The sequence below is a fragment of the Ceratotherium simum genome, chromosome 13 (assembly GCF_057802395.1).
Source record: "Ceratotherium simum simum isolate JZ-2026a chromosome 13, ASM5780239v1, whole genome shotgun sequence".
NCBI classification, from domain to species: Eukaryota; Metazoa; Chordata; class Mammalia; order Perissodactyla; family Rhinocerotidae; genus Ceratotherium; species Ceratotherium simum.
This window is the reverse complement of record NC_141912.1, coordinates 11,492,899-11,509,292: the sequence shown is the minus strand read 5'-3', so window position 1 is coordinate 11,509,292 and position 16,394 is coordinate 11,492,899. Positions and strand designations below refer to the sequence as shown.

Here is a 16,394-nt window from a genome sequence, read left to right as displayed (position 1 = left end):
CCAGATTTGTTTTTCCTTTCCCTGAGTTTTCACATCTCAGTCTTTCAGCATCTCTCAGTCCCTGCTTATTTATGTATAGTATTAATTTCTCATTTCCATCCACATGTGAGTCTTAACATCCCAATCAAATTGTAAATGGCTCCAAAAAAGGAATTTTATCTCCTAGGTCCTTGCCAGCCCTAACATTGCACGATTATGCATTGTATTTGCTACAGTGGCTGGCACAGAGTACCCCCATAATAAAAACTGGGTGACTTGGTATGTTGACTGGACTTGACTTCAGCTTTTTCTGCATTTCTGAGCAATATAGTCTCTTCTGACATCTTCTGACCCTTGAAATGAGCAGAGAGGGGCTTACCTGTGGCTCTTTCCTTTCTGTACTCTGTTAGGTGTCATCTTGAAAGAGTGACTGAATGCAAAGTTTTCCACTTGGCTAAGATGGGTTGAATGTGTTTCAGAGGATCAATTTAAGGATAGATTTCAAATATGTTACTTAAGGTAAAATGTTGGGCCTTAAAATTTCTAGCTCTTGAAGTCTCATGGGCTGATTCATGGTTGTGTTTCCTAATGATTAACTAATGTTAACTTCGTTAATGGTTGTGCTTATAAAGTCATAGAGGTCTCATAACTTGCCATAACACTCTTAAACTTAATTTATATAAGTTTATTGAAGTCAGTACTTCATCCTGCTTTCCAGAAAATTTTTACCCTTCCCCTTTAAACAGCTGTAATTTCCAGTTGGTTGAATATTAGTTCTGCCACCTTTTAAGAGGAAAGCCCACCTTAGTCCAAGTCAGCATTCTGAGCATGCCCCATTGCCTCCTGAAGCTATCGTAGGGGATTCAAAGTGAAGACACATAGGATTGGTGGTAAGGGGGTGGTGTGGGGTGGAGTGTAGGGAGGTGCCACTGAGAATTGGTCATGGTAACCAATTCCTGCCTAGTACCTGAGGGGAGTAAATGAAGGAGAGGGGAGATATGAGTCTCTGCCTAATGAGGGAGTAAACTGACCCCAGGAAGGGGCAGCCAGTTCTCTGTTGCAAAGGAGAGGCAGTGTAGCCTAGTGGTTACAAGCATGAGTTCTAGGGTCATGAGCTCTCTGGGACGGTACCTCAGTTCCACCACCTACTGGCTCTGTGACCCTGGGCTATGTCTTCCATTTACAAATCTGTCAAATAAAAATAAAAATAGTGTATAACAACAGAATGACCATGAGAGATAAATGACCTGACATGTGGGAAGCACTCAAAATAATGTAAGCAGTGGACAAAGGAAAGAGAAGATGAAGGGGTGGTGGTGAGCTTCTAGTCATCTCATCTTTGAGTAGAGGTGGTGCAGAGGGGAGCATGATATCGTGGGACATCAGTCCCCTCACTGAGTTGGTGGCTCACGGATCCAGGCAAGATCCACCCACCTCATTGCTCAAGTATCTCCCTCCACAGACTACATGCTCCAGCTTCCTAGCTAAAGAAGGACCACTGTGGAGCCAGTGCTTTCCCCCCTATAGCTGCCCAGGTGGATGCCATCAGGCACTGGGGCAGTCCTGGAGGCAGAGTTTGCAGGCTCAAGCAGACGGCAGTGAGTTGTGCTAAATGGGGAAACCCTCAAAGCTGGACATGGAGACAACGCAGTGCTGTGGACATCCTCAAGGTGTTCATGTTGGCTCAGGCTTCCAGTGCCTGGGTCTTCCACAAATGTTGTGTCCCCTCCTCTCCATCCACCCCACTTCCATCCAGGGACTGCCCCTGACCCCAAGGAATGCAAGCTGGGGTGTAAGGGATGGAGGGGACTTGCAGCTACACTTTGGCTTGCAGAGTCTATACAGTTTGCTGGGTTTTCCTCTTTTTAAAAATAAACTTCCTTCTGAAACATTGCTAGAGGTGGTGCCACATAACTGGGATCTCCAGGGGAGATTCTGGGCGGGCCCCTCCCCATTTCCTCCACCTCACTTCACCCACAGAGGCACGACCTTTCCCTGCCCTCTTCTTAAAGTTGCCCAAGCCTCAGGCAACTCTGACCTCATTATCCTCAAGCTCTCACAGTGACAACAGTGATTTCATTACATAGGTCCTCAGGGATGGCAAAGTAGGGCAAGGGGAAGAGTGAATCTGGAGGACAGTCTATTGGTCCAAACTCCAAGGCAGCCCATGAACAGTAAGAAGATGGGGATTGCTTTATGTTACAGCACCTGCTTCAATCCTTGGGGCCAAACTTTCGTTTCCATCATCAGGTTAATATATTAATCTGTGGAAACCAAGCTCAACAGAGTCAGAAATACACTTGTCTATTCCACAAAAATGCCTAAGGCACTGGGGCTGGCCTGGTGGCATAGTGGTTAAGTTCACGTGCTCTGCTTCAGTGGCCCAAGTTTACGGTTTGGGTCCTAGGCAAGGACCTACACACTGCTCATCAAGCCATGCTGCGGCAGCGTCCCACATACAAAATAGAGGAAGATGGGCACACATGTTAGCTCAGGGCCAATCTTACTTAGCAAAAAAAAAAAAAATGCTGAAGGCACTGTTTTTAGCTTTCAGATAGCTGAAAGTATAAGGGCTGATAGAAGGGAATAGTCACCACCAGTGCCCAAAATAAAATAGCTGTGATTTATTGAGCAACCATGATGGCATTTTGGCAAGTGCTTTACACACAGTATAGAGATTAGTGATTGAAGGCCTAGCTTCTGGATCCAGACTGCCTGGGTGTGAGTGCTGGCTCCACCACTCACTCACTGTGCAATCTTGAGTGGGTTACCTAAGTTCTCTGTGCCTCAGTTTCGGCATACGTAGTGGATTCTGTGGTGTGGCACCCAGATCTCCCCACCTCCCAGCATTGCGGTACTCATTCCCCAGCTCCTGAGAGGAGTGTTGGCTGCTGATGACTCACAGCTGAGCTCCTGTCCCAGAATTGCCCTCAGCAGAAGGGAGCTGCCTAGATCAAGAGTTAGGTCCTCCCTGGGGTTGCTGCATCCTATGACTGGTTGATCTGAGGTACAAAGGCTGGGCTCCAGAACAACTCGGAAGGGCCAGCTCAGCCCCAGGGCTCCTTCGGCATCGGCTGATTCCTGTAACTGTATTGCCTTTCAGCTCAGTCCTGCTCCCTCCCGCCTTCCCCGCCTCTCACAGAGGTTCTGAGCGCTTTCCTCAATGAACACTCAGCAGGCAGATCTCAGAATCTCAGATTCTGTTTCCCAAGGAACCCGACCTACATAGTGTAAAATAGTAAATGTACAGAAAAGATTCCTCCCCCTCCTCCTCCTCTTTCTTCTTCTTCCTAATAAAGACATATTAACATAGAGCCTGCCCTGGCCTGTATTACGTCTAATACAATCTCTGGCACCTAATAGGCACTCTGTGAACGTTAGTTGCATGAATAAATGACCAGAACGTGGTTCTAAATGGTAAGAGCCACTTTCTAAGGAAGCCATCCCCCCTGTAAGATAGTCTACCCCACAGCCATCCTACTGCTACACTGAAGGCAGTGGCCATCAGCCACACAACATTGGCCAAGCGTTCCTATAATTCTTCTTTCCAACCTGTCCCTCAATGTTCTTGGTTTCTTTTTTTTTCTCCTCATCATTCCAGCTTATGTTGTTCATGTCATTTCTTCTCCTATGTTCTGTATCTCATTCTTTTATCTCGGTTTCTTACTTAAGCTAAATGCACATGAATGATGATTGAAATAGTATATCACATATGAATACAGATACATTTGGCAAAGGCTGCCTCTACCTGCCCCCAAATGCCACCACCCTCACCACCACAGTTACATAAAATACTCATCACAATTAGGCCCCAATTGCTGTTTTATTCTGGAATAATCTCCCACTGCAAGCATTGCATCATTTTGAAGGCGAGACCTAAGAAAGTCCCAACCTGTCCGAGTCAGGCCCCGAGCGCTGAGCTGGGCGCTGGATTACTTGACTCATCAAGTAAGAGTTGTAATGTCTTGCTCAGGAAACTTGTGGAATCTCCCTCTTTGGAATGATTTTTTAAATAGAAGGAATTCTCATTTCCTGGGATAGTTTAAGAAGGTTCTGGCTTAAAGGCAAAGAAATACACTTGATGACTTAGAAAGGCTAAGTTTCCGTGATTTCAAGATTTTTGTGAATTTTGTGAAGACACACAAATGTAAAAACTAAATGTCCTTTAGCTAAGGTTTCTTAAATTGCACTGGTTCTAAAAAATGTAAATTCAGCTCTCCCAGGTGGTAAGTTTGCCAGCTAGCAACAAAAATGGAAGGCAGCTCACAAACTTAGATCAACAGCATTTCAGAACAAGGCACAAAAGAACAAACAGAATTAAGGAAGAACTGGTAGAAAAGATAAATCAGAGAGCAGTAGCTCTGAAGCAAACCCTGACCAAGAAGACACCATTAGCTTCACTTTTCCGGGAGCCGAAATAGTTGAGAATTGTAAACGACAGTAATTTTGTTTTAAGATTCTTAAAAGAAGGCCAGTTGTTGCTATCTTGTTTTAATGCTACTGTGTTAGTCTGCCAGGGCTGCCATAACGAAGTCCCACAGTCTGGGGGCTTAAACAACAGAATTTATTTCCTCACAGGTCTGGAGGCTAAAAGTCTGAGATCAAGGCGTCAGCAGAGTCGGTGTCTCCTGAGTCCTTTCTCCTTGGCTTGTAGATGGCCATCTTCTCCCTGTGTCCCTCCATGGTCCCTCCATGTGGGTCTGTGTCCTAATCTCCTCTTCTCATAAGGACACCAGTCATATTGGATTAGAGCCCAGCCCACCTTTCTGACTTCATTTTTTTTTTTTTAATTTTATTTATTTATTTTTTCCCCCAAAGCCCCAGTAGATAGTTGTATGTCATAGCTGCACATCCTTCTAGTTGCTGTATGTGGGACGCGGCCTCAGCGTGGCCGGAGAAGCGGTGCGTCTGTGCGCACCCGGGATCCGAACCTGCGGCGCCAGCAGCGGAGCTCTCGCACTTAACCGCTAAGCCACGGGGCCGAACCCTGACCTCATTTTAACTTAATCACCTCTTTAAAGACCCTGTCTCCAAATACAGTCACAGTCTGAGGTCCTGAGGGTTATAACTTCAACCAACGAATTTTGGGGGGACACAATTCAGTCCATAACAGCTACCCTTTTCTCCCTTGACTGTTGTTTCTGTGCATGTTTTATAGCATTTGATTGTATTGTCTTTAGAGAACGAGCAGACTGTTGTTGGGTTTGGTGAGCTGATCCAAACCTGTCCTTGAGGCCTCCAGGAAGCCTTCCCCTTGAGTGAGCTCATGGTACCTCCCTCTCCTTGCTCTCCAGCTCCACTGCGCGGCTCCTCTATGCCCTAGTTCTTGCCTATTTATTTCTCTTGGCAACACCCTAGCGCCTCCCTCCTGAGCCCCTATGTGGACTCCATAAATATTCCTTGTTGATACAGATGATGGCATGTCGACGCTGGATGAAGATCTACGGAGACAAGGCTGCCTCTGGCACACAGTGGGCCCCTTTATGATGTGGTATATGTCTGTGAAATGATGTGTGAGCTGAGGGTGGAGGGGGAGAACTGATTGGCAAGTTTGTGGTGGAGCAAATTTTTATTGATGAAGGAGAAGCCACGGAGGCTGAGTAATGTGTTCTTTTCTTCAATCCAGTTTCCACATTCGGTGACTGGGAAAGGCAAGACAGAGTCAGGATGAGCTTGACTCATGATGACTCGAAGAAGCTCTCGCTAAGAAAAGTGGTCACATGGACTTCACAGGCTGGGTGGAGGCGGCCTCTCCCCAAAGAGGGAACACCTGGTAGACACTCGGTGCTCAGTACGTGATTAATTGCTGTGTTGATAGAACAGTGCCGGCCACCTCACCCGGGGCCCAGGCCCCATGCCTGCCCTTCCTAATGATAGCAGCCGCCTGCTGCGGCCTGAGCAGCTGGAAGTGAAAGCAGGGGTGAGGTGAGAGCTGCTGGCAGGGAGGGGGAAGGAGGCAACTTCTTCTAACATCCTGTGCAATAGACTGCACTCTCAATTCTACAGCCGTAGGGGCTGAATGTCAAAAGTAGATGCCAAGCATCGGGGTGGCCACCTCTTCATGACATTTAAAACTATTGCCCACCTCTTCCTGAAACGCCCCCATCTGGCTCAAAGCTTCCTCCTCCCTTCAAGGACCAAGGGTTTCTTGTACATTCGTGGTTTTCTACCACCTGATCATTCTTTGCTGCCCCCCTTCCCCCTCCCGTCCCCTTAGATGACGGCATTTCCCCAGCATTCACCTCCCACTTCCCTCCTCTCCCCTTTCTCCTCTCTCTTTCTCTCTCCAGCAATCTCCTCCCACCAGGAGGGTTCGCTCCCTGGATCTCCACAGCCCCACCTTTCTTGAGAAGGCCAGGTCTGATTTCCAAATGGAAATTCCTCTACGCAAGTGTTCTCAACCTTGGCAGCCCTGATTAGCATCAACTGGGAGGATTTTTAAAAATTCTGAAGCCTAGGCGGCACCCCCAGACCCATTAAATTAGAATTTCTGGGGGAATGGAAATCAGGCATCAGTATTTTTTTTTTGCTGAGGAAGATTAGCCCTGAGCTAACATCTGTGCCAGTCTTCCTCTACTTTTTATACAGGGTCGCTGCCACAGTCCAATGAGTGGTGTAGGTCTGACCCTGGTGTCCAAACCCGGGGAACTTGGGCAACCGAAGCAGATGCACGCAACTTAACCACTACACCATGTGGCTGGTCACCAGGCATCAATATTTTTTGATGTCATTTTTAATTCTCCTACCTGGAGATAATTATCTCCCTTCTGACCTTCCACAGTGCTTTATCTGAACTGTTCTTAAAAACTTGATACTTTTTTATTTTAAGTCTGGCTCAAGAACAAGACTTTGGGTTTCAAATCCTGACCTAGACATTTAGCAACCATGAGACCTTAGGCAAGTTTGTTCATCTCTCTTTGCCTCAGTTTCCTCATCTGTAAAATGGGTTGAGTGGGGGCATAATAATAGGTCTTACCTCATAAGGTTGTTATGAAAAATTAAAAGCCTAGATCAGCGCCTGGCACATAACAGGAGATCAACAAAAGTCAGCTATTATAGCTTTGAGTAGTCACTAGGATTTTGAAGTGATAAATTTATATCTAATCCAGTGATTCTAGAAGTTTGGCATATATAAGGATCACCTGGAGAGCTTGTTAAAAAACAAGTTCCTGGGCCCCATTCCCAGAGATTCTAATCCCATAGTCTAATGCCACAGGGGTGGGGCTGAGGTCCTACATTTCTAACAAGCTTTTGAGTGATACCAGTGTGGCTGCTGGTCTGAGGACCCATTTGGAAGCATTGCTGGTCTAATCCACCTCTGTATCCTATCCCACCCACCCCTTCAGCCCAAGGAGTGGCAGGAGGCCGACTCTGCTAGAGCTTTCCTAGTGTTCAGACTCCACAGACTCCAGAGGTCATTCCCCAACAGCCAACTTGTTGGATCATTAGTCCAGCTCTTCAGGTTCCAGAACTTGCATGACTCATACTCTCAAAGCAGAGTCCAGACTGCCCAGTTTGTACCAATCCAGAACTTGCAAGGAATAAGATGTTTGTTGACGCAAGCATAGCTCAAAACCAACCCCAATCTGTATTGTTGAGATCCACTGGGCCTTAAATTAGAAGCCACGGGTTCATGCAAAACAGTAAAAATGGGCAAAGTCTGCCTTCAGCTGCTCTTTCTTCCTTGAAAACGGCCCTGCCTCTCTTTCATCTGGCCTCAGTGACCTCATGGTACATAGTGATGCACTAGAGACCCTGGCGTGCGCTATCCCTGTGGATTTAAATCACTCCCTCAGCCAGGTTTTCCTTGTAAGGTCTTCAGGTACCCCCTTTTAATGAGGAAAGAACACTGGCTTCTCCCTCAGATGAGCAAGACGCCATTTTGTGCGTCTCCCTCAGGAGAGCACAGAGCTCCTTCATGGCTCTCCTGGCCCTAATTCTGGCTTCTCTAATGAGATGGCAGCACCAGGCATTTTTCAAATTTTTCTTCCTAGCAAGAGGCGAGAATATGTCCACGATTGTGTCTAGCTCTTTGCTCTTGTGCTGTTTATTTGGTTTTGCCCACCTCTGTGCAGCCAGAGTATCTATCTAATTACATTCTCTTTTTAAGCTGACTCTTTATTTTGTTTCCATTTTAGCTCAAGTCCATTACACTAAATACTGTACACATTATTATCCCCTAAACGACTTTACTCAATCAGTTTTAGCAAGCAAGGTCAGGGCCCAGTGAGCTGGAAGACCAGCCATTGAATTGGCTCCCAACCAAAACAGCCAACAGCCCCCTCCTTCTCAAATCAACATTGCTCCCAGAGGGATGGAGCTTTACGTCAGTGAAGAATGTATTAATTAAAGCAAATGAAAAAGCCCTCATTTGTTGTAATGAATTTAGCTCTTGCAGGCCATTTTCTATGGAGTCGCCTTCCTGGAGGATATGCTGAAAAGAATTAAAGGGAAAAAAGACATTAAGTTCATAACTGCCTTCAGAGACCTGCTTTTCACCACACTGGCTTTTCCGATATCCACAGTAAGTTACAAAGATGTGTATGTAATAGAATACACATGTACATATGGATGAACACTTCTCCTGGGTAGCAAGGCTGTTTGGGAGCCCATTCTTGTAAACCAGAGCAACTGCATTTGCATAAATGTCCTGTCTGAGGACTGCACCACATTGCCATGGTCTTCGGGAAAGGGGCACATTACTGACCAGATTTATCTTTGTGATTTTGTGTCTTTGTGAGTGTTTGATACAAGATGGTTATTGCTGTCGAATGGGGAAGTTTAAAGGCCCTTTTTTAATCAAAATACAACTGAGATAACTTTGGTTCCATCAGGGTGATGGGAATGGAAGTTGCTAGAGAGGGAGATGACTAATTTTCCTTTTCATACATCTTGTTTCACTTGCTACAATAAGCATATGTTACTTCTGCAAGTGGAAACCATTTAAAAGAAGGTATGAGAACCTTCAAAGTTGGCATATGGAAAAGACAACTGAGGAGAGGGAGACAATCTGTCTAGAATACCAGGTGTGGGGAACACGGTGGGTGCCTCATCCATTTTGTTGAATGAATGGACGTTGGGAAGAAGAAAGACATGTGAAGGGATAGTAAGCTTGTGTGCTGACACCGTCCATATTCCTATGACATTGCTGATGATTTCATTCATCAGTTAGAATGGAAACAAACGGAGAGCAAGCACACCGGCCGCCTAGCAGGGCCTATAATTAGAAATGCCTACCTCCTTCCACCTGTCATTGTCCTGCTTTCTGTGGTATTGAGACTTCCAACTTAAATGCAAAATGAAACTCTCCAAACACTGATGAGCTCTCAGATAACAGAGAAAGTGCTGGCATTCCAGTTTTACTTTTCAGGACACCTCCTCCTCCACCCCCATCAATCTAAAGGCCAAGTTTTTTTTATAACAATGGAGTTTATTCATTTTTTTTAAGGCTTAGAAATGGAGCCTTTGGAATTTAAGAAGATAGGAAGATTAGATTAATAGTCATTTTTTTTTCCATCTCTACATTGACTTTGTGGCATAGAGGACAGACACTTTGGAAAGATAGCCAAGGGGTACAAGAGGATGAGGATCAACCTAAAGCTCTGAGCAGTGAAGAGGTACAACTCTCAGTTAACTAGCTTGTGAATTATCCTGGGAGCTTGTCATTTCTCTTCCCCAGGCTTCCTGCTCCCCTTGTCACGCCTATTTAAAGGATGGGCAAGGGAAGCATCAGACTCAAGCCCTTCTGGGGGCTGCTCTCAGCACTCCTGGTGAAAGCTTAGAGAAGAAGAAGTCATTGGTTAAAATGAAATGACTTAATGGTCTGCGAATCCTGTTTTCCTGTGTCCCCTCTGCCTGCCACGATGACAAATAATTGATCCCTAACTCTCCAGAATCCCCAGAGAGAGTGGATATAGCAATTCTACAATAAGGAATTTTTTTCTTCATTTTACATTTCTGTAATGTATATGTAAGATATCTTTAAAACTGGTATCTATTTTTATTTTGTGATGTTTCCTTGGTTATCTTAGAAATCTCTGATTGAAAACAAACAATGATGCTATTTTTGTGTTTTATTTTCCAGTTTGTATTTTTGTCATTCTGGATCCTCTTTCTCTACGATCGAGAACTCGTGTACCCTAAGGCCCTAGATGATATTTTTCCAGTGTGGTTGAATCATGCAATGGTGAGTAAGGGCAAAATTTATGAATATAGAAAGGCAATAGCCTCTGTACTGAAAACTCCAGAGTGCCTTATTTGTGTTTCCAAATTTCTCCTCAACCTCCAACATCCCGTTCACTCCTCGCTCTCCATCCTGTCATTTATTTAAAGGGCACAATGAGGATATGAAATGAGCAAAAACTGGTACTGTAATCAGAGTCACTGAGAGCAGAGGGGATGTCCAGGCAAGACTCTTTGCCAAGTTGCTTATGAAGTCGTTGAAAAGACACGCAGCCATAAGGGCAGGCAACTTCTTGGTGGCTGCGGTCCTGAAAGGGAAGCGACTCCAGCAAACAACATATAATAAAATTCTGATCTAGGAATGGAATCAAGCAAGCTTTAAAAAAATCCACCCCAACAGCCAAACAATATCTCCCAGCTCAACAGCAGCTTCTTAGCTAACATTTGATCAGGACTATTCATCGCAAATGGAATTATTATTTCCATATTTCTATGAATATGCTTCCGTTTGGTTTTTTATTCACGTATTTATTTTTGAGGGGCTGAATAGCGAACAGAACCTGTTCTGAGATATTTAGATGACTGGTTTCTGAGTACTAGTAACGGTGACCTGGACAAGTGGGGCTAGAGCAAGGCCGTCCAGGGCTTGGACAGAGGAGGGGGTCTGAGTCATTGGCTCTACGTGCTCGAAGGAATCGTTCAACGCCCAGCTCAGTTTCTCACTTCTTACAGCTGCATTTCCACATTCGTCAGGAGTTCAGAAGGAGGTCTCCGATTCTGTGAAGCAAATGACATTAAGAAACCAGGGGGAAACCACCAGGGAGGGAGTAGCATATCAAGGCTCCTCAAGTTCACAGACTTTCTTCTACTCCTAATCCTTCCATTGTCTTAAAACTCACATGATTACCAATTTGGAAAAGCAAATTAACTCTTCCTTTCAGATGCCCCACCAGTCCATTAGCTCTTCCTTTCACATGCCCCACCCCCCCAAAAAACGTGCTTACACTTTAAATATGTACTTAGTGAGACACAGATTATTAACTAAGATACACAAGTTCTGATCTAACTTAGAGTTTAGGACCAAAACTATATATTAAATAAGTCTCACTCTCAGGGACCCCTCCTACCACCTTCTTCTTGTCAGACCACCTCCTCACCTTCCCAATTTCCCATTAACCTTAATTTGAGAACCCTTGTAGAGAATATTCCTGACCTTTTATGGCACTTTACACTGTACTAAGGCTGTTCCTCATATATGAACTCATTTAATTCATACAACTTTCTTTAGATAACAGCTATAATCCTGATTTTTACAAGTTAGAACAAAAAAAAAAAAGCTTAGAGAGGTTAAGTGACTTGCCTGGGGCCACCAAGCTCATAAGTGGGACAGCTGGATTTAATTTGCTTTCATTGCCTTTTACTACAGTAAGTGCAGAACTTGTGGTTCGATCTGGTTTCATAATTCAGGCAATCAAAAAGATGTCACTTTGCTTAATTAACATGGCAAAGTGAGAATTATCACTTAAAAAAATAAAATCCGGAATCCCCATCTGTATGCTAATAAGCCAAAACACGACTTAAGAAAGTGAAGTGATTTGGGACAGCTGACTGAGCTAGATGTTACTAAAACAAAAAGGCAGAGTATTGAAAGTATCTTTTATTTGGAGCCAAACACGTATATCAAATGCCTTTTCAAAGCTTTGTGAGCTCATCTAGTAGTTTTCCTACAACTATTACAAACTTCCTATCCCTATGGGATTCCATTTTCCACGTGGAAGTAAGTTGGGTTTCTTCCAAATAGTTGGGCTGGTGATGCCCAGCATTTGTGACCTTGCTAAACAGCCATATGGATTTTGGGTAATTTTGGAAGCAGATAGATGGAAAATGTACGTCATATCTATGAGCTAATTAGCAAGGCAGATACTGTCCAACAGAGATCCTAAATATTTTTGTGCCTTCGCAACCTGTGGGTTTCTGTTGACCCTGCTTCTAGTCCTTCAGTCAATCAGTAACCTGAATCCCTTAGAGAGAAGGGGCTAGGGTCAAAGAAGGTGGGACAACGGTGACAAGGAGAGAAGAGGAGGATGCAACCTGCCTTGGGTCAGACACAGACTCTTCTGTGTTTCTGTTAACTTAATCGGAGAAATTCCCAACAGAGCCGTTCCTAGGGAAAATGTTGGCATCAGCAAAACCAGCGTTGGGTGACCCTAATGTGGTCACCCCCAATCTTCCATGCTTCCTTTTGGTGTTTGCTCCAAATCCAGTGTCCTCATGACTGCCTCTCATCCCGCTCTCCCAGATGGTGTCCCTTACTCTGGATGTTTTCTGTCCTCACTATTAAATCCTCCTCGTCTATTGCCTCAAGGAATGCTCTCGGCTAACTTCTTAAATATTAGTATGAATGAATATGGAAATGGCTGTTACTGGGTCAACTTGTTAACACTTTCTACATTTTAACAGTGTCCTTCCGTGACAACCCAAAAAAGTGGATATACCCAGAAACCACCTCTGTGGCCACCAGAGTGATGATGGGCAGTCATCACTAGTTGGCTCCCTGTGGGGCTGGCTCTAAAAGGAAATCACTCCCTGTCCTGTTCCTTTTTTTCTTCCACAATATGAGAATTATTGCTGTATATAGCCAGTGTCATGCTTTCCTGAAAGGTTCTTTCTTTTCACAATAGTCCTTCTGTTTGCTATTCTAGCCTTAGCTTTGGAATATTTTCCCTGTTGTCATTTATGAAGCCGGCCCAGGTTTTATGAGTAGTATTTGTCGGATTAAGAAATACCACTCTCCCCTTTGACACAGTGTGTTTCTAAAACCTTCATGATTCATCAAGTCTTTGGATTTCTCTCAGCCCAACCCTTCTAGCTCACTATATTGCAGTAGGACCACTCAAAGCTGACTATCATCTCTAATGGACATTTTTCTACCCTTGTTTTGTATTCAAACCAAATAGTAACATCAGTGAGACATTTGCATCAACCATGGACAGGCTGCCCTTCACTGGTGCCCCAAGAACTCTTGTTTGAGCCATGCTCCCTTATTTAAAGTAGATCAACTTGACTGTTTTATTGCTTAGCAGTTCTCCAGTCTTCATGAAAGAAGGGAAAAAACAGCAAAGTATTCCTCCAGGTTTTGCCAGGAAAACATTAACTCCTCAGGTCTTATCTAGATGACTGCTAAAGATAGAACCAGAGCAGACAGGTTTAAATAGCAGGAAGAGGATTCTGTAATTGAGGAAACTATCAGATCCTAACCTGAAGGGAGTTGGGGAACTTATTTCTCTGGAAATCAACCTAAGTCGTTCAGGTTGCCCCAAAGAGAGGTGATATAGATCAGAGAACTCCCTCAGAGCCCCTCTACATTTGAAAATAGAACTTGATTATTAAGTGTCTGTGTGCAAGAACTTTATAAACTATCAAGGACTGCATAAATATAGAGTTATTATCATAGGAAACTCTCAATTCATGATCACAGAGTTTTAGAACTGAAAGGCTTTGTTGATATTAATGGAGTTTTTTTTTTTTTTTTTTTTGGTGAGGAAGATGGGCTCTGAGCTAACATCTGCCAATCCTCCTCTTTTTGGTGAGGAAGACTGGCCCTGGGCTAACATTCATGCCCATCTTCCTCCACTTTATACGGGACTCCGCCACAGCATGGCCCAACAAGCGGTGCATTGGTGCGCGCCCGGGATCTGAACCAGTGAACCCCCAGCCGCCACAGCAGAGCACCCGCACTTAACTGCTTGCGCCACTGGGCCGGCCCCGTAATGGAGGTTTTAAAACAATCTGCTCTTAAGAGACAGGCCTTCCCTTAGCTCTTTACATTAGAGCAAGTATGAAATATAGCTACTTAGTTATTTAATGTATTGTAATTTATTCACTTGGAAAAATAATTATAAAGGACCTACTATGTGTGTAACACATTATTTGACAAGGGTTTTGACTTCTAGCACCCTTAAATCTGGTTGATCCGAATACACACACACACAGTTGAAATAATAAATAACAGTCAATACTAACACAAGACATTGACACAGGTGGTGTCATGCAGTGATTTGTGATTGCCGCTAAATGAACGACATGGACAGGAGGGCTTCTAAGCCCCCTGTGTCCTGGCCTGGCTGTAACTGACATGTGGGTCATGACTGAACAACCTGGAAGGCCTTTCAGGCCTCTCCGTGGCATGCTGGGGAGTCAAAGTGTTAAAGAAGTGAAACTCTAAACTTTCCAATTTTTTCCTCACTCATAGCATGCAAGATGTTGTCTATCACTAAATCCAGACCCAAGCTCAGATTTTTCTCTCCCACCCATAAGCTTGGTGTGAAATTGTTGGGCTGCTAAGTAGAGGTAGGTGAGTCCTGATGAGTAAAGAAGGTCAGCTGTGGGCATGTAGGCTCCAGATGGCTGTGCTTTGTCCTCAAACGTTACACACCCTTCCTCCATGCCTTCCTGGTTCCTCACCCCAGCCCTTCCTCTGAGCAGAGGAGACCCAATCTAGATATGTCTGAATAGCTCAGTGGTTTTCAACCTTTAAGGAATAGACTGCTTTATGAATCTGAGGAACTCTATGGACCCTTGCCCAAGGAAAACGCAAATACCCATAAAATTTTGTGTACAATTTTAGAAGCTTTATTGGACCCTCAAAATTCCATTTATGGGCTTCGGGTTAAGCTCTCTTGATATGACTGAACATATACTTGAAAAGAGGGCCCCAGATGATTTCTAACGCTGAGTTCAAATCAAAAGACAAAATCAAGAATTATTCATTTTTAAAAAGTTATTATTATGTACTTAGTGCTGTTTTATTCTCTATGGGGTGACAAGAGAAATATGAGGTATGGTTCCTACCTCAAGAAGCTTACATTATAGATATTATATATCTAATCTTTTATATATATATAAAAAGAAATATAGATCATATATATATATACACACACAGTTGTGTGTCGCTTAATGACAAGGATACGTTTTGAGAAATGTGTCATCAGGCAATTTCATCATTGTGCGACCATCATAGCATGTACTTACACAAACCTAGATGGTGTAGCCTACTACACACCTAGGCTATATGGTATTAATCTTATGGGACCACCGTCGTACATGCGGTCCGTTGTTGACCGAAACGTCATTAAGTGGCGCATGACTGTGAGTGTGTGTATAATATATGTATACATATATACACACAAACCCAGCCTTTTAACTTGCCAAAAGCAGAGGCTGTGTTCTGCAGCAACTTTAGGAGAACATTTGTGACAGTTAAAAAACAAAAATAAAACCCCCAATATTTTTCCCCAGAAAGTCTGTGTCTGAAAAGAAAGAGGGACCTTGTCAGAGTTCCCGTGGGGGACTCCGCCTCCCATCCACTTCTGTTTCCACAGGATATAAGACATCAGCCGGAGTGTGTTCTGCTGATATAGCGCCCCAGCCCATGGTACTCATGGGGTGGTAAGTGATAGCCTTTGGAGGATACCTAAAACGTGGTCCAAAGTTAATGGGAAATGTACAACTCTTGGCTGGAGAGTAATCCCCTCAAAAATATCTTTGTAATCCACGTGTTATTGACACCATTTTTATAAAACATTGTCTCACTATAGGGAGTCTGCTTTATATTATACATATATTTTATATAACATATAATCTTATATATATTATATATTCTAGCTAATATACATAATAATAAGCAAGGCATTTGACTTCACCATCAGGAAGTGTGAAGAAGCATTTACAGAGTGCCTACTATGTACCAGGCCCTATTCTAGGAGCTGAGGATGCAGAAATAAAAAAGACCACCCCAAAAAATCTCTCCTTGTGGAGAATACACATATCCTAGTGGGGGAGACAAGCAATAAATGTATAAACGATAAATGTATAATACAATTTCAGGTAGTTAAAGTGCTAAAACTAATCAGAAAGCAGGGTAAGGGGACAGAGTGAGGTGTGTGAGTGTGTATCTGTGTGTGTGTGCGCACATGTGTAGAGGTAGCAGGGTAATAGGGTGTACGGCAATCAGGGTGGTCAGGGATGCCTATATGATGAGCTGATATTTTAACAGAAATTTGGATAAAGTGAGAGAAGCAGCCATAGGAAGTTGTGGCAGAAAAAGGGCTCAGGCGGACAGAGCAGCAAGTACAGAGACCCTGAAAGGAAATGCTGGCATGTTTAGGAAACAGCAAGGCCAGTGTGAGTGGCCCAGAGTGAATAAAGAGGAGAATGACAGGCTATGGCCAGGC

At 43.9% G+C, this 16,394-nt stretch overlaps 1 protein-coding gene across 1 annotated transcript in view; it reads left to right on the top strand.

The window, feature by feature from the left end:
- Nucleotides 1-16,394, top strand: part of ADTRP (androgen dependent TFPI regulating protein) — a 56,718-nt gene that overhangs the window by 2,149 nt on the left and 38,175 nt on the right. Inside the window, exons 2-3 of the mRNA XM_004432119.3 lie at nt 8,369-8,503; nt 10,064-10,165. Of these exons, the coding sequence (XP_004432176.1) occupies nt 8,369-8,503; nt 10,064-10,165 (237 nt within the window). The remainder of the gene's footprint in view (nt 1-8,368; nt 8,504-10,063; nt 10,166-16,394) is intronic.